Below are 19,580 nucleotides of genomic sequence, written 5' to 3' on the forward strand. Positions count from 1 at the left end.
TTTAAGCAAGATTGTTCTGTGCTTAGCAAGTTTTTATGCTTACAGGCTCTTTGAAATTGTGCCCTGGTGATTCTTTTCATAATCATCAGAACCCCCCAAGTTTTTTATAAACATGATGTGCACAAAGTGAGCAAGCATGCAAATAAGAGGAACATGCATACAACTAGCTCAATAGACCCCTTGCACAAGGCGAAGCGCACCTCCAAACAATGTGCCTCTACCATTTTCGCTTTTGAGGGAGTTAACTCCTTTGAACACATTTTGACTCCCAGATTGACGCCCAAAAATGGTTGACAGGATGGGTGCGTGTAGGTGCGTTGCGCACTGTGCAAGGGGCTTATACATGTACAACAACTAAATAAAAATGACAACTACAGAAAGCCAGTACATACCTCCTCTGACATTTGCAGCATTCGCCGCGTACTCTCCAAGGACTGTTAAAGAGAAAAAAGGAAACAAAAACAGAGATAAATAAATAATTGTTTACAGTTAAAGTTCACAAAGTTGATGACAATTAAGTGAAACTACTTCAACTGATCCAACAGACAAACTAACTCTTGTTGACTTTCAAAGAGGGCTTGGGGATTTGGTGAAGTCTAAGATGATGTAAGTACTAGAAAAGGAGAATCCAATAAGGCCCCTCCAGCTGAAGAGGCACTTCCTTCTTTAAAGCGTTTTTGAACCTTTTGTAGAGAAAGTTTTCAGCCATGACATAGACCTCTACTTACTGACTCACTGTGAATGAAGATGTATGTAATAAAATTTACCTGTAAAAGTTTCAGCTTCATTAAAACCACAGGGCAATGTTTTCAGGAGAGTCGCATAAATCCATTGTTCATGCTAAAATAATTTTCTTCTCACTGAGAAGAAAACTATTTTGGTGACATTATTTTCCATGATTCTCAAAAACTACAGCACCTTAGCTATAGTTATATCTTAAGGGAAGCTTTCTACTATCATTATCTTTAAACTATGTAAGTCTAACGTAAATCTGTGGGCGTTTGTGATTTGTGTCGTACATTTGTATCTTTCATTGTCCTTAAAATTGGAATGGACCTTTTATACTATAAAAAAAAACGAGGGTTGTCCAACCATGAAACAATGTCCACTCTGGTGATATTCACCGAATTCATATATAAAAAACCATCTCTGCACCACATGTGCCAAACGCAAATTCAATGATTGCAATCAGAATGCTTTATGGTACAGGGCTTGAGTAAAGTTCATGAAATGCGAGCCCAACAAAACAACTTGAATTAGTTATACACCTTGCAATATGGGTTATTATTCAAACCCAAGAAACAACAACTTGAATTATTAATACACCGTGCAATACAATGGAGTGTGCCCTCTGCAGTTTACCCCTGGAAAGGCCAGTTTCACTAAAAGCGATCAACTTTTTGAACCAATCACACAAGCAACTCAGCACTGCACAGGCAGTTTGGAACCTTAAAAGTCTGAAATGAGTGTGAACAACTTTCCCGAACTGACAGCAAATGCTATCTTAATTTGTAAACTTAGTTGTAAAAATAATAATTATCGATTTTTAATATTACGCTTAACACACCCACAGGAGTCTCAAAGGGCTTTGGACAGTGGACACTATTGGTAATTGTCAAAGACTAGCCTTCACAGTTCGTGTATCTCAACATATGCATAAAATAACAAACCTGTGAAAATTTAAATAAAATTTGAGCTCAATCGGTCATCGAACTTGCGAGATAATAATGAATGAAAAAACACCCTTGTCACACGAAGTTGTGTGCGTTTAGATGGTTGATTTCAAGACCTCAAGTTCTAAATCTGAGGTCTTGAAATCAAATTAATGGAAAACTACTTCTTTCTCGAAAACTATGGCACTTCAGAGGGAGCCGTTTCTCACAATGTTTTTTACCATCAACCTCTCCCCATTGCTCGTCACCAAGAACGGTTTTATGCTAATAATTATTTTGAGTAATTACCAATAGTGTCCACTGCCTTTAACTAACTTGCATGAAGAATCCAGTACATTCACTAACCATGTTACTGACAGCCTCACTGAAAACTATGTGCACATTTATCACACATTTAAATTTAAATAAGGAGCAGTTCATGCTTATTAAACACAAGTAGCTCATCTTCCCTTGCGGTCTATCACTCCCAATACATCAATAATCTTTCCCCAAAAAATTACTTAAAATATTTCTGCGTCCAAATGACGCAAACGGAAACACACAAGGTGGGAAGTGAATCCAAATGGATGAAATTGAATCTAAAACACATTGCTCCAAGAAGCTTCCTAAATGAATTACATGGATGCGAAGCAGCACTTATAGAGTCAATAGCTAAGGATTACAGTCTTGAAATGTCAGCGAACGGTAAACCGTTGACCTTTACCTTCAGCGTCTTGCCTGGGGCTGAGTTTTCCCTTCTACACAGGGGTTATTAGCAAACCAACAATATAAACAACGGATTACCAAGATGGTTGGTAAGTTTATTTTGTTCTTGCTTTGTGGGTACAGTCACCGGGAAATTGATGGACTTCACAAAGGTAGCTTTTGTGGTTAACACTTTACACTCAAAAACATTGTTATAGAGCTGCCAACATTTGCATCTTGCTATCAGGGAGATTTTGTGCAACAATCAGGGACACATTTAGACCTACATTCAAAATAATAGGGAGATTTTTTTTTCAAATTTATTCGTGAGAACATAGAAAGATTGATTTATTTTCATGGTACATTCTGCAAAATCAGGGAAAGTTGGCATTTCTTTGACTCTATATTTCATGTATTTTACAATTTGCACCATGCCAATGTATAAAAAATGCTGTGTGCTTTTCTGCATTTGACATTAGTGCAATTCCCTTTAATGACATTATGAAGAAAGCTATGATGGGAGCTTCAATGGGATAATTGATTCCTTGGTCCCAGAGTCTCCTAAGGGTACGTGTTTAGGTACACAAGATGAGTCAAGTTCCCCTCTAAACCCCGGCAGTAACCTCACCCTGACCCCCCCATCAAATGTCGACAAGTGCTTTTGGCGCAAGTCTAACCACTTACCCAGCTCCGTGCTGATTTCCAGCTCACTAATACTCTATCCCCGCCCCCATTAGAAACAGAAAACAGATACAGCTTCAAACCCTGTCTAGTTATGGATTCTTTCAAAGTCTTAGGCTTTTGAGATGGCTACTACATTTCTAGGAAAAAAGGTTAGTTTGCTCATTCCTGCATAATCATTAATGTAGCATGAGAGGTCTCCGCGTACATGTAAAGAATTGGGTTATTTGTCTTCAAGACGAGACGCTGGAATCTTCAAAGGGGAGTCATAAATTTATTACAAGAAGTAATGGCAACTGTCCAATTTCATAAGGCTGCTCCAGCAGAAAATATTGCTTAACCATTGCTTGCTTAGTAAAAATAAGCAGGACATCAGTCGACAAACTGTACATGTGACATGGTAGTTTAGCTGGTAACCTTTATTCTGGTTAGTATAATTTTATTATTTTGCTTAGTTTTTTGGTGCTTACGCAAATTTGTGACTGGTATCCTGCTCATTATTGCTAAGCAGGGATTTTTTAAGCAATATTTTGTGTTTGAGCAGCTGTATGAAATCTTGGCTCAGGTTACGACAGAAACTTATGGCACCTAATGCTTGAATTTATTAGGTATTTTAGACTTCACAACATTAAATGTAACAAACCTTAACAAAACAAATTTGTATTTACAATGAAAGAAAAAATACTCCTATTTATCTTTTCTGAAAGCAGCACACCTCATCCCAATCTGTGCTTTATGTTGAGCAGTTACAAGATGTGAGGATGAGGTCACCTCCACTTCAGTTGGGCAGTCAATCTCAACAACCCATACAATTGATATTTATTTAACTTGCTTCAACTGTAATATTGTGAGAGATCAAGAGAGTGGCCAGGGACGCGCCTCCTGACTCTATTGACAAACCGGTTCACCTTCACACACGATTGCTGGCATAACATTAAAGGCACTGGACACCTTTGGTAATTGTCAAGGACCAGTATTCCTTACTTGTGTGTTAATCTTAGAATAAGATCATTTAGTCAATTGTTAATAATTTAACAGGTTATTTATTTGAGATATTTGTAAAGCGCCTAGAGATAATTTATATAAGGCACTATATCAATCAAATATACTATTATTATTATTATTCTCACTTGGTGTTTCCCAACATATGCATATAATATAAAAAATCTGTGAACATTTTGACTGAGTTGGCCATCTAAGTAGCAAGAGAATAATGAAGAAGAAAAAAAACACCCATGTTACGCAATTGTGTTCATTCAGATGCATTAAAAGAGCTTCAGGCCTGAAGTCTTTAAATATTTGAGTGAAAATTTACCTCTTTCTCAAAAACTATGTTACTTCAGATGAGGGAGCCGTTTCTCGCAATGTTTTATACTTTCAACAACTCTCCATTGCTCGTTACCAAGTAAGTTGGTATGCTAACAATAGTGTCCATGCCTTAAAGCCATTATTACCGAAAGAGAAACTTTGTTCTCTATGCTGGGTGAAATTGTTTGATCAGGAAGTTTGGCTGTATCTGCATTGACAGCTACAAGAACGGCTACGGCTGTTGCTGAGGATGTTGTTAAGGTCGTCCTATACTTCAATGCATGATGATGGGTTGATCTAGCCTTAGCTGTAGCCTTAGCCACAATTCAAACACAGGTTCTCTTTCTCTAAAATGGGCCCCTGGCAAGAGCGGCTTACTTGAACATCCAAAGTGCTCAGGAGAAAGCAATTCTGTTGGAGATGGTTTAACTCTATACATATTTAATATAGCTGTTCGAGCTTATCTAGATTTCCGCAGTAGATTAGAGACATTATATACATACATATGGAAGCAAAATGAGCATTTAGGGGGAAAAAACATCGCTTAAGTCAGTTTGCTTTTTGAGGCTGCTTTACCAGAGCTGCCAACATTTACACAAAAATCAGGGAGATTTTAAGAATTATATTCAACATTATAAGACTCTTTTTCCTCAAAATAAGAGTTTTTCTTAATTTGTTCATCAGTAAAGGGAAAGATTGGTTTACTTTCAGGGAACTTCTTGCAGAACCAGGGGGATTTGGCAGCTCTGAAGAGTTTAGAGTCTTTTCCTGGTTATTTTGCGGCCAGTTTTAAACATCATGTTTATTCTATTTCAAGTAGAAAATTGAAAAGCTCTTCATGAGTCATTCAAGCAAGTGTTTGTTCGTATCCCAGGTGCTAAGAAGGAGAAGAAGATAACCATGTGATTTAACAATCCACTCGAACAGCATTCAAATTCCAAGCAGCCTTTCACACAAACCTCTCAGTGCGCCTATAGTACAAATATAGAATGTCAGTTTGCCAAGGCTAAAAAAAAAAAAACGTATTTTAAGTTTCATTGAATATGCTGCCTAAATTTGCATACCTCAAGTGAAGTTGAATGACAGGTTTCAACTGAAGAGGCTAAACGCTTTTATACAAATTCCTGAAAGCGACATATGCTGCCTTTTTGCCGAAAATAGCCGGGAAAACCTAAAATATAATCTCAGGAAACCTTAACAGCCATAGGTTTCTATTCAAAACAGCCTTGAGTTTGACCTTTTGACCGGTCAAAATTCCTCTTTGGAATGAACACATTGGTTTTTTATGTCTGCTGACATCATTTTTCAAATTTCGCTCAAAAAGAGAATCAAATAGAATGAAATTCTACAGCATTTTAGCTGGAGGTTAACTAAGAAGAGATTTTTCGGTAACACCATGTGAAAATCTCTTTTGAGAAGTAGAGGCGTGTAATCCCCACCCCCCTCTCGCCGCTTTGACGAGGACTCTATCAGGGAAAAATTAATTTATCACAAAACTAAATTTGACCTTGGGGCCCAACCTTTTTTAATACACACTATGAAGATATTGCTAAATCATTACATAATGTAATACGCCTAGCCTTAGCAATTCTTGTGCATAGCATATTCCAACGTTGGGCCATCGTTGCACAAGGTTTGTATTGGGGGTTTTCACACGTTAAAGCAATGTTTAATGCACCAAGGAACCAATGGTCTCCTATCTACATAATTATTTTAAAAATGCTCCGGACTCTCAAGGTTTATTTTATAGCAAAGGTTATCAGAAAATATTTCGAAAATCTAACTGTTCTAATCATTTGCCAATTTCTTTGTTTCATGAGCAATTGTCAACTTGCAGTATTTTTGACTGCCTGTTGGCATACCAAATACTTGTTTTATGAAATTAGTCAATTGAACAGAATGAAATCAGTCAAATGAAATCAGTCAAATGAATTTTCCTCTGTTTTGGCGTTATTATTATTTCATTTTGCAAGAAGACAACAGACACAATAAGATAACACCATAATTGTGTTGCAAGGAAATTCGCAGTTGTAAGTGACCTCATGTTGTCGAAACTACAGTCAATTAAACATGTAAATTATTCCGCCTGTAATAAAAATCGTCTCCGTTTGTTTCTTCCAACCATCTGTATTTTGCCACAGAGCATAACCCTAATTGAGATTGATACATTACATAATGAGTAAACTCATACAGGGGTTAGGTAAGTCCGAGACTTTCACATCAGAACATTAGCATCTTGAAATCAGGGAGATTTTGTTACGACAACCAGGAAGATATTTTGAATTACATTCAATAACAATAGGGGAAAAGTTTCCACAATCAGACAGTTTTCAAAAAAATTCATCAGTTTATCCCATTATTACTGACATTCTTAATCCCAATTTTACTGGCTTTTGTTATTTAATTTACTCCATTGTGGTTCATCTGTTTCTTTGTATTTGGTTGTGTGTTTTTAATTGATGTGTATTTTTGCCCCTTTAATTTTCTTCGTCCTATTTAACGTTTTTTTGTAGTTTTTGAAATGTATGTGTGCTTGGATCTAGTGCTTTTTTAAATGAATGTGCAATGTTTTTCTGTGTAAATTTTTATTATTTTATCTTAAGTTCACTTCTGTAGATTGTTTTCCCAGGATAAACAATAAAATAAGGAATTTTCTTCAGTATCAGAGAGAGCTGTCTGCTGTGTGACATATTACAGAGGTCGCGCATTGTTACATTGGTGAGGATGTCACAGCACTGTACTTAGGTCCTTCACAGTGCGTACAGAATGAATCATGTGCAATGAATACAGACAGGGAGAGTGAAAGTCCAGTTTGTCCCATTGAATCTCCTCAATAGATTTATGACCCCCAGGTACACTGTTAGGCCAAATAGATAGCAAATTACTTGATTAGTGGAGACTTCCCCGCTGAATTTGTACACCTTCGGTTGGCATTAATCTCCCTGCCTGGTGCTTATATTTTGATTACAATGTTTCATGTGTAGACACACTCGATATAACCCGTCAAAGCGAAATCAACACACTGCCTGTAATAGTATGGCAGGCAGGCAACGGAATTAAGCTTAAAAATAATACAAGAATTGAGTTTGGCACACAGGCAGAGTACATGTCATGAAAAATAAATTTGGCTATAGGGCTATCGCAATTTAGTCCTTTAAAAATATATGTAGAATAACAAGCAATGACAGCCATTTTGTTATCTTGAAAATTGCTTATTATTTTACCTACTTGTTTTTTTGGTTTTTTTTACCGGTACTAATCCTACGATGGCCCTAAATTCAGTATCTTTCTTGTGACATACTTTCCGACTGTGTGACAAATTCAATGCTTGTTGTCAAAAGCACAATTCTACCTTAAAAAAACCCCAAATCCACTATCAGCCCAAGTATACAATTGATTTACACCTTATTAAATATTCATGCTACAAAACATCAGCCTTGCAATAATGCTTTGTCAAATAAAAAAACCAAGGAATATAGAACCAAGCTTATGAAATATTTCCAAAAGACCTGGATCCCATTTCCGCCGAACAACAGGCACAATATAAGCTTCCGTTGCCACGGAGAATTGATAGGGTGCAATTATTGCGTGCCTATTGTTATATATAATGGCATGGGATCGTGTTACAGACAGTGAATGCAACATCGCTGAATCAGAGATGTCTGTTCATTCAATGGGATGATTATTACTGATCCATTTGATCATTTCCCGTCTATCATTTATGTCACATATATTCAAAATCCCCTATAAGACCCAGGAGTTGCATTACATTATGTGCACTGGTGTTTGTCCTGTAGAGATATTAAAGAGATACAAGGCTTTAAACACAATGTATGAATGTTTCTGAACTAAGGCAGTGGACACTATTGGTAAATGTCAAAGACTAGCCTTCACAGTTGGTGTATCTCAACATATGCATAAAATAACAAACCTTTGAAAATTTGAGCTCCATCGGTCATCGAACTTGCGAGATAATAATGAAAGAAAAAACACCCTTGTCACACGAAGTTGTGTGCGTTTAGATGGTTGATTTTGATACCTCAAGTTCTAAATCTGAGGTCTCGAAATCAAATTCATGGAAAATTACTTCTTTCTCGAAAACTATGGCACTTCAGAGGGAGCCGCTTCTCACAATGTTTTATACCATCAACATCTCCCCATTACTCGTCACCAAGAAAGTTTTTATGCTAATAATTATTTTCAGTAATTACCAATAGTGTCCACTGCCTTTAATGGGTCTGGATGTGTTTAGATCTCATTCAACTCATTTATGTCACCTTAGGCAGAATCCTGTATAAGATTCAGGAGCTCTTGTTATTAAATTATGTGCACTGGATTTTATCTAACAGAAAGATGGGCTTTTGACACAATGTGTGAATGATACTGAATGGATGAGTTTCGATACATGTTCGATCACAACTCATTCAAGTCACATATATTCAGAATCCTGTATGGAGACTGGGGAGTTTTTGTTACATTGTGTGCAGTGGTGTTTGTCTTTTAGAAAGACTAGGCTTCTGAATTGATAGATTGTGATGCGTCTAGATCAGTAGATAGGCAGTCAAAAAATCATTTTATAAAAAAAATAAAGAAAATGGGGGGGGGGGTGTTCAAGGAAAAAGAAAAACAAAAAAATGAACGGTCGCCGCCTTGTTGACACAAGAGTGAACCTAACAATTACAGTGTAGTTCTTCTAGGGCAGTCAGGATAATACGTTGTTCATGATGTGAAATGTCCACCTCAATTAAGTATTGTACTGGAAATGTACATAAAACAACGTTACAGATGAATTACTTTGAGATGTGCCCCCAAATAAACACTTGATTAAAAATTTCCATCTTAAAAAATACGAAGGGATTTTTACGTTTTCTTCCAATCTATACAAGTCTAGGATTTGGGACTCTTTTTCAAACATGTGACACTAACGCGTTGGAGTCACAGTATAGTGTCTAAGGCAAACTTACTTATTGCCCTATAGTAGTATTTACTTTGACCATAAATAAGGTACGAGGGCAATTAAGGGCAAGCTAGTTATTTTTTAAATGTGGCATGCAGGAGCTTTTTCAAATTCCTTGCATGATTGGTCAATGAACCACTTTGCTATGTGGAAAATTGGGGGCGCTTGCCACAGCTCAAAGCCAAAACCCAAGTTGCTCGTTAAGGTGGTGTCTGTTATGAACTACCCATACTGTATTTTGACCCAATAACCTCATTTCAGTCATTTAAGGAGCTCCACAAAAACAATAACACTGTCCTTTCCTGGAAGGGCCACGTCAAATGAATGATTTTTCAATCCTTAATGTTTTTATCATCGTGCACAAACAAGCAATCGGCTGTCTAAATCCATTATTGGCCAGGAACTAACCCAAAATGTTTGGCCAAAGCAAGCATCGGTTGTATTAAATAAGCACTCCAGACCTGCCTTTACACACAGCGACCAAACGGAATGATGAATACAAATCAGAGACTAGACCTTCAAAGCTGTTCCTTAAAACCAGACTCTTGCTCTGAGGTCTCAAGAGGATTTCCAAGATAAATAAAAATGACGAAAATAATGAAAGACTGAGTGGGAGGGAGGAGGGCTGGGGGAGTGTGGCGCTTTCAACTATCTCCAATCTACTACATGACGGGTAAACATTTAACCCAATTGCATTTAAATTTTGTTCTTTTCAGGACGATTACATAGTTTGAGAAGATGGATGAACTTCAATCGGTCACTGGTAAATTATTAAATCAATTAACTGACACAGAAATTTAGGGAAGAGTACTCATCTTCTAAAGACATGCCTTTATGTTGTAAGGTGATGCCATTTTATAGTTAATTTTAACTGTTGAGACAGTTTATTTCTCCGGTCAATGATTTTTAGACTTGGACCTTGGATGATAATGACATATTATGTCTAGAAAATTGTGGCATGTTTGTATACTCTTCCCCTTCAGCTGATAAGCTTGATCTAGAAGACATCTGTAAGAGATGTTAAATTTGCATCAGGGATAAAGAATATTATGAATATTATGAATATTATGAATATTATGAATATTATGAATATTATGAATATTATGAATATTATGATTACTATTATTACTATTATTACTATTATTACTATTATTACTATTATTACTATTATTACTATTATTACTATTATTACTATTATTACTATTATTACTATTATTACTATTATTACTATTATTACTATTATTACTATTATTACTATTATTACTATTATTACTATTATTACTATTATTACTATTATTACTATTATTACTATTATTACTATTATTACTATTATTACTATTATTACTATTATTACTATTATTACTATTATTACTATTATTACTATTATTACTATTATTACTATTATTACTATTATTACTATTATTACTATTATTACTATTATTACTATTATTACTATTATTACTATTATTACTATTATTACTATTATTACTATTATTACTATTATTACTATTATTACTATTATTACTATTATTACTATTATTACTATTATTACTATTATTACTATTATTACTATTATTACTATTATTACTGCTACTGCTACTGCTACTGCTACTGCTACTGCTACTGCTACTGCTACTGCTACTGCTACTGCTACTGCTACTGCTACTGCTACTGCTACTGCTACTGCTACTGCTACTGCTACTGCTACTGCTACTGCTACTGCTACTGCTACTGCTACTGCTACTGCTACTGCTACTGCTACTGCTACTGCTACTGCTACTGCTACTGCTACTGCTACTGCTATTATTATTATTATTATTATTATTGTTATTGTTATTGTTATTGTTATTGTTATTGTTATTGTTATTGTTATTGTTATTGTTATTGTTATTGTTATTGTTATTGTTATTGTTATTGTTATTGTTATTGTTATTGTTATTGTTATTGTTATTGTTATTGTTATTGTTATTGTTATTGTTATTGTTATTGTTATTGTTATTGTTATTGTTATTGTTATTGTTATTGTTATTGTTATTGTTATTGTTATTGTTATTGTTATTGTTATTGTTATTGTTATTGTTATTATTATTATTATTATTATTATTATTATTATTATTATTATTATTATTATTATTATTATTATTATTATTATTATTATTATTATTATTATTATTATTATTTTTTACCCATACACCGATGTGTGTTAATAGCACTGTATACTCAGTACTTTCCCCGAGTCCTGTGAAAAAATATCACAGGCATGTTACTCGGGTGTGATTCGAACCAACGACCCTTGCAATTCTAGAGCAGTGTTTTACCAACTAGACATCTGCTTTAGCAATGCAAAGGTCATGGGTTCGAATCCCACACCAGTGGGATTTTTTTGCACAAGTAGGGAGAGTATCGAGTATGCAGTGCATAATATACATCGGTGTAAGGGTATCAACACATAATAGAATGAGTTTGGCTGTGCAAAGCTGCATCCATCAAAACCAACAATGGATTTTTGGGGGATGTGGGGTAAGAAAGGATGATGATGTTTTCCTTTATCAGATGATTGTTAGATTTACAAACTTCACTTGAGCTAACAAACAAACCGACATCTTATGTTAATTTCATATATTTTTTGTACCCTACAATTTGACCACAACGAAACAGCCTGACCAACCAACAGTAGCAAACACCTATTTCAAGCTATGCACCCAGGCACCTTACGCGACCCGAGCGTGGATATTTAGCTTTCCATGCAGAACAGTTTCAGGGACTGGCAGACAGCTGACTCTCACCTCAGCCCCCAAATGATCACCTTCTCCTCACCTGTCCAAATAACCCTGGCGCGCAAATTCAACTCTAATAAATGAAGAGAAACGCAAATAAAATTCACCCTCCTCCGGGGGCAAAGTTTTTCTTTCCCTCAACAAGCTGGGGAGAGAAGAACAGGATCCTCGTTTGCCTCCAGGGTCTTGTGACCACACGATCACCATATGCTGAGGTATACCAACTGTCAGATGACCCCGACGCCAGACCATAACTAGGTCGGTTTAAACATTTGTTATCCCCCCCCCCCTTCCATGTCTCTCTCCCCTCTCTTATGCGGCAGCGCAGCGGCGATCTTCCTTGACTATCATTATCTTCCAACTTCCTCTTAAAGTGAAGACATCAATCTTCAAGATCACTGATGGCTACAAAGGTATCGGTCGAGTAAAAACAGTTTGCCAACATCACAGGAACCTAGCGCTGCCGAATCAAGAACCTCAATGTTTGATATATTACAACCTGACAATAATTCATGTTTATTTTTTTAATTTTCATTAAAGGAACACGTTGCCTTGGATCGGTCGGGTTGGTCTTTGAAAATCATTCTGTAACCGTTTGTTGTAAAATGTGTATGGTTAGAAAGATATTGTACAAGTAGAATACAATGATCTACACAAATGTGCCTCGAAATTGCGTGGTTTTCTTTTTACCCGTCGACTAACACGGTCGGCCATTTATGGGAGTCAAAATGTTGACTTCCATAAATGGCCGACCGTGATAGTTCGCGACGTAAAAGGAAAACCGTGCAGTTTCGAGTGATACTTGTGTGGATCATTATATTCTACTTTTAAAACATCTTTCTAACCATATGCATTTCATAACAAACGGTTTCAAACACTTTTAATAGACCAACTCGTCCGATCCAAGGCAACGTGTTCCTTTAACTACTTATCATTGGCAGGTCTGTTCACTTATCCTTAAATGAAAACTTTTAACTTTCTTGAATCTATTAAAACAGCTTTTGAAAATGTTCATTAAATTTTCAGGTCAGGTCAAATTGGCAAAAAATCTGACCTTTAACTAGTTTGATTACCTGTCAAAAAATATCTACAAAACAATGTCAAGAGACTGCTTTTAATATACATAGAAACCTATCCAATTTATCCACAGGAAAATGGCCTCATTGAGAAAAACTGATACGCTTGTTTAACTTTGAAATCAAGCTATTTTAAATAATCTGAATTCATTATAATGAAATTTAGGGCAAAGAATAAGTCTTTCCAAACTTTTTTCTTTGGAGGGGGACTTCTGTTTATTTTGTCTCTGATGCGTCAATCCACAGGGAGTGAAAACTTAATCACATCCTACCCAACAGGGGTTCAATGCCCCGCAGCGACTTCGTGATTAGTTTATCTAGAAATTCTACTGTAAAATATTAAAACCCTTTGAAAAGGTTAGACCAATATATACATTTATTGTACTGTCCGCTTAAATTAAAAAGTAAACACAAATTGCGACACACTGAATCAAGTTTTAGGTTGAGTCAATAATCAAATCGAATTCAACTGATATATTTAATTGATGTACTCATCATGTCAGGCATAAAGACTACTGTATAAAAGTACTGCACTTATAGATTCTTGTCTTTTGATAGGTGGAACACGCACACGTGGAATATTTTTATTTTGCCATGCATGTATACTGTTCTGACATTCCACAAATTTAATATAGGAGTCCTGTATTGATAAATACAGCACTATCCCTGATAAATATTGGATGCTTGGGATACTTCACACCTATGCTTCCTGCATACTAACAGATTTTACATTGAGCAATGCATGTATTGATTGCGTTATGCATTATTAGCACCTGCGTAAAGGTAGTGTGACAGCACACATATAGCTATTATATTCTGCGATAGTGTACTCATTTACACTAAAACATACTTTTATTTATTACAAATAAAATTATATTTAAAATCGTATATTTAAAAACATATTTTCAAAAACTTGTTTTTTTTCGGTTTTTCTATTCTATTTATATAGAAAAAAAAAACATGTCAATAAATTCCTCTTAACAAAGCATTTTCCTGACGATGTGCAACTGTGATCAGTATGCCCTACAAAACTCACTTGTGGAACACAGTACGTACGGGGTGAGGATTTGACGTCATTGTATCCACGACCAATCAAGCCTGGTGACCGCTTTATAGAGGGGCAGCCATGCACAGCCATTGGCAATAAGACAGTTAACCAGGCTAGGCTTCCACTACACATGGTCTTCCCATCAATTTTCTTTAATTAAAATGGAAAGGAAGATTACATACTTGAATCCTTGAACAAAATCAATAGCCAGTCACAATTTTAGAGTAAATTATCCAACTCTGTGTATACCCTTGTACAATTACATATTGCTTTTATAATTGAAATATTAATCAAGTAACAAACCACGATGGAAACTGGCTGGGTGAAGGTAACTCAGTTTTGGGTTAAACAAAAGACAAATTGACAAGAACAGAATTTGAACCTGCTGCTTCCAGATTAACGTACCAGCGCTCTACCAACTGAACTACCTAGCCCTATGATGGCAGCTTCCTACTTGTTTGTTTGTTCAGGGGTGCCAATCAGAAGTTGCACTACTTAAAACTGCTGGGGACCCCTAATGTTAGGGATATATTGCTAATCAATTTTTCACTGTGTAACCACAAATCAGTAGAAATCTTGAAACTTATCATGGTGGACAAATTAAAGGAACACGTTGCCTTGGATCGGACGAGTTGGTCTATAAAAAGCGTTTGTAACCATTTTTTATAAAATGCATATGGTTAGAAAGATGTTTCAAAAGTAGAATACAATGATCCACACAAGTTTGCCTCGAAATTGCGAGATTTGCCTTTTACAGTGCGAACCAACACCGTCGGCCATTTATGGGAGTCAAAATTGTGACTCCCATAAATGGCCGACCGTGTTAGTCGACGAGGTAAAAAGAAAACCGTGCAATTCCGAGGCATGTTTGTGTGGATCATTGTATTCTACTTTTACAAAATCTTTTTACCCATGTGCATTTCATAACAAACGGTTACACACGCTTTACAAAGACCAACTCGACAGATCCAAGGCAACGTGTTCCTTTAAGGGACTAATGGTTTCTTCCAAGCCTTTCACCTCTGTGGACCCTGACTAGACTGAGTCCTTATCTGATTGCATGGAGTTTCTGTTCCCCAGTTGGCATTATAAAGTGTATTTTTAAGTATATAACTGAAACTTGTTCAACATTTTCTTTACACAGATCTTCAGGCCTACATGTTTCAGTCCAAGGCACTTTTGAGGGTTCCTTTATATCATTACCAAAAAGATATAATAAAATAAAAAATCATGATAGTAATATAATCCAGAAACATATTATTAGGAAGTTGTTGGGTTTCTTCAATTGGCACATACGTATGTGTTAAAATATGGAGGGTCAGATTTGATTATCCTTGCAAAAGACAACCATTAACACTTCATTTTGATCAACTCTGCAAGGCTGTTCCTCAGCCCATTATTGCACCAACTCCAAGCGCATCAGTACTAGGCCTGGGCGAATTATTCGAATATCCGGTTAATGGCGAATAGGTTTTCCTTTTTTTTTCCTTAACTGGATATCCGCATAGGGCGCGAATACCTATTTATAAACCGGATAGTTCTGTAATTACAACCAAGTAACCGGATATTCTTTAATATCCGAATATCGGCGGACGATATCAGCACTAATCAGTACAAACAAGCATTTCAGAAGTGCATCCCAACATCCTCCTATCCTAACACAATATAATTTATTGATGCGAAGCATCTTCAAGACGAACTGTAAGATAACAAGAGGCTTCTCATGGAGACCGTTCGTGACAAAAAGCAAGAGATCGAATGACCACTGCTGACAAACCATTTTGCAGCAGCTTTGCACAATTTCTTTGATAACATTGAAGAAGCCTTGGCCCTGTCCTTCAAAACGCTTTGCTTCGTATCCATGTAATATAATTAAGTTTCTCTCGACCCGTACATCAAGGCTAAAGAATAGGAGAAGACTTATTGTGGCTATTTAACAAGTTCATGTTTGAAGATTGGATATATGCATATAGCGATAAGGATCTTGTTGAAGGGATAAGTGCAGTTAGTGGGTAACACATACATTAATAACGTTGGTTTATATCAACACTAGCTTGTCTGGTTTACAGCTTTAAATGTATGACAAGTTGTCTCTTTAACAAGAGCTTTGTTATATAACATTTTGTCAGTATCGCATGATAGTGTTCTGTCAAGTGAAATTCTGGTGACTTAATCTAAAGTAAATATTAATTCTGAAGATTGAACCAAAGACGAATCTTAAGTACAAACCTTTCTCAGTACCCCCAATGGAATTAGGGTATGGACATTTCACCTGTTAAACCATTTAACCAAGCTAGAACAATGTTAAAATCTATTTCTAAATTGCCATTGTGTTTTATTATTTAGTTTTCTTAACTGTCTTGATGGTTGAAGCGGACAGCAAAACAAAAAACGAAGTCCACACTTTAAACATGCTTTGACAAACAAGAAGAAAAACAAGGGACCTTCATTTTCTTTAAAATGTTGGCCCAGACACTATCCAGGGAGAATGATTGACATCCCTTTTGTTGGTCAAACTGTCTTGTCTTAATCCCCTACAAACTAATACATTATTTGCAATCCCCTACAAATGTAACACGTTATTTTCAATCCCCTACAGGTGTAATACATTATTTTTTTAATCCCCTACAAATGTAATACATTATTTTAAATCCCCTACAATTTGTTATACATTTTGCTTTGCACTCCTCAAATGGTTTGTGGTTTCATGACTGTGAATTGTTTACTTTTAATCCTCGTTGATCCCAGAAAGTGTTTTGACATTTGCTTCTTTTACTCTTTAGATATTGTGAACAATTGGTTTGAATTAAAACTGTGTATTTACTTTATTGTGTGGGGCTTAATTTGTATCTGTTGCTTGAATGAGATTTTCCATAGAACATAATATAGATTATGAATGAGGCAAAATTTATTCAAAGATGCAGGAAACGATTCAGACTAGACATGTTTTGTGCAGACTACATGAAAGTATTGAGAAGCAATGATTTTTTTTTTTATAGTAGCAAACCAGTCATTTTGTGGAGCATTTTGCTGAGCTACACATGGGAAATCATTCACTGAGATAGCAATTGTCAAACAGTCACCATAAAAACGCTACATGTATGTCTTTCAATCAAGCTGAGATATCCACACATAAAAAGTTGGAAAATTAACAAGCAAGCCATCGTTGTCAGAAAATCTGCCTGGAGCTCTATGTTTTTCTGTTTTTCACCATTGTTCTGTTTTAAAGCATGTCTCTCTGTCAGCTTTTTACTGCATTCTGAGAATAGATAAACCGCAACGCAAGCCAGGCTCCAAGCTTGACGTTACACTATCTGGTTCCACAGATTGAGTGGAAGACCAGGTTACCTGTCTTAATTTCTTGCGGCATCTACGTGATAACCCGTGGTAATTGTGATATTCAATGACTCTAGAAAAAAGTGTGCATGAGACGTGTTTCCGCAAAAAAATACAAATAAGAAGAGGGAAAAAAAGGTACTTGAAAATAAAGATCAATATATTTTTTGGCATCTGCTCGCAGGCATGGCCATGAAGGGTGTTGTTTTGTCGCTGTGTATATTTGCACACTCGCTGTTATAATGGTATAAGTACTTGAGAGCATCATCTGTATATGAATACATACCCTCAGAGTACAACGTACTTTTGGGTGAAGATTACGAGTAGAAGACCTACAACAGAAAACAAAAATTCTTGCATGTATACTTTCTCATGCAAGACCTAACGCCGCAATTATTTTCTAACAAACTAGTAACCCACAAATGAAACTGACTGGGTAGATTTTAAACAAGTTTGTTAATAATATTAAAAAAACCTAGCTGGGATGGGTTGGACTTGAACCAGCAACCTTAGCAGATGCAACTTTTTAATGGCAGCAAATTAGCAGTGGGCAATATAGACCCTCAGAAATTTTCTATAAAAGTATTCAAGTTTGGATACAATAACTCAACTGGTACCCTCTTTGCCAACAAGGAGTCATCAATGATCCCAACTCATAAATATCCTATACCTATCCTTTTAATTGGTGGTACTCTATGAATGATTTCAAATAAAAAATACCTTGGACAAAAAGAAGAAAAAACCCATCATATTATCCACGTTTGGGTATAATTACCCCTTATTGGGCCTTCCTTGTGCCTGATCAGGGTATATTTGGTCCCCAATCAGGCACACCTCAGGGGTGACAACCCTACCACATCTACACAGGGGTTGACAACCCATATTGACCAGGTTCATCAGTCGATCTGCTTTCAATGTTCATTGATCTGCAGCTGGTCAGGATTGACAAGCCAGATTCCCTTAAGGCATCTAACTAAACCCAACACTCAATTTAGAAATTTATACAAAAAGTCTCTTTCATCAGTTGGTCACCTTTTTAACCTTCAGCTGACTCAGGTACTGTAATGGATTGGTCCAAAGTGTTACCCCTCATAGCACCACTGTGGGGGAAATGCTTTCTATGATCTGGCCCTCGGCTGTGTTCAAATCACTACTTAAATTACCAATCAATATGAAAAGCAATCAGTTAAAGTGACTGTTAAAGAGTGGGCCCACTGTACTTGTCACAGTAGCATCGCACTACATGAACCAGGTGGGTGTTAACAACACTAAACCACCTTCTGTACTGCCTCATGACAACCACTAGAAGGTCATGCTGTATTCTGTTAAAGCACATACAAATGTGTCTGTTAGGTAGAAGTCCATTAGGTTATGTTCCTACATGAGCAGCTCACTCTAAATCATGTTACAACACAGTTCAGTGCAATACCAATGATAATAAGTTTGAACTACATGTATGCAAACATGTTACTCAATTTTAGTACCCCTTTAAGTGTAATGTAATTTTTCCTTCAGTGCCAATTTTATACAGTGTTTAGCCTAGTTACATGACTAGTGCATTACGCAGACTTGGGGAAAGGTACCGGTACCCATCTTATTTGTACAGTCAATCATAATAATTTACGATCCAAACTCCATCGGAGAACTCAACCCCTTTGGCTAATTGGAATCTTCTCCAAACTGCAATTGGCAAAACTATTGGGCAACAATAAATCATCAATGTGTTCTTTCTTTTGCTGTATATCATAACATGTTGTCGTCAGGCATTGAAGAAATATACAGTCAATGTACTCTTGAAATACCATGAATGAATACATCACTGACACGTAGTGGATGCAAATAACTGATAAGAAATAGCTATCATGTGACACATCATGTGACATATCATGTGACACATCATGTGATATATCATGTGTAACAATGGTGAGTTCCAGAAAGGGGTTTACAGTGGCCAACCACACTGGGGGAGGGGGGGACGGTTGGTGTCATTCGATTCTAAACCCTGGCATTTTGGGGGATACTTACACATATTGAATACTT

General features: G+C 36.2%; 1 protein-coding gene across 2 annotated transcripts in view; it reads right to left on the minus strand.

The window, feature by feature from the left end:
* Nucleotides 1-19,580, minus strand: part of LOC139937866 (synaptosomal-associated protein 25-like) — a 131,729-nt gene that overhangs the window by 42,757 nt on the left and 69,392 nt on the right. For both annotated transcript variants that reach the window (XM_071933241.1, XM_071933231.1), the window contains exon 3: nt 393-434. In XM_071933241.1, the coding sequence (XP_071789342.1) occupies nt 393-434 (42 nt within the window). The remainder of the gene's footprint in view (nt 1-392; nt 435-19,580) is intronic.

This window comes from Asterias amurensis, chromosome 1 (assembly GCF_032118995.1).
Source record: "Asterias amurensis chromosome 1, ASM3211899v1".
Classification (NCBI taxonomy): Eukaryota; Metazoa; Echinodermata; class Asteroidea; order Forcipulatida; family Asteriidae; genus Asterias; species Asterias amurensis.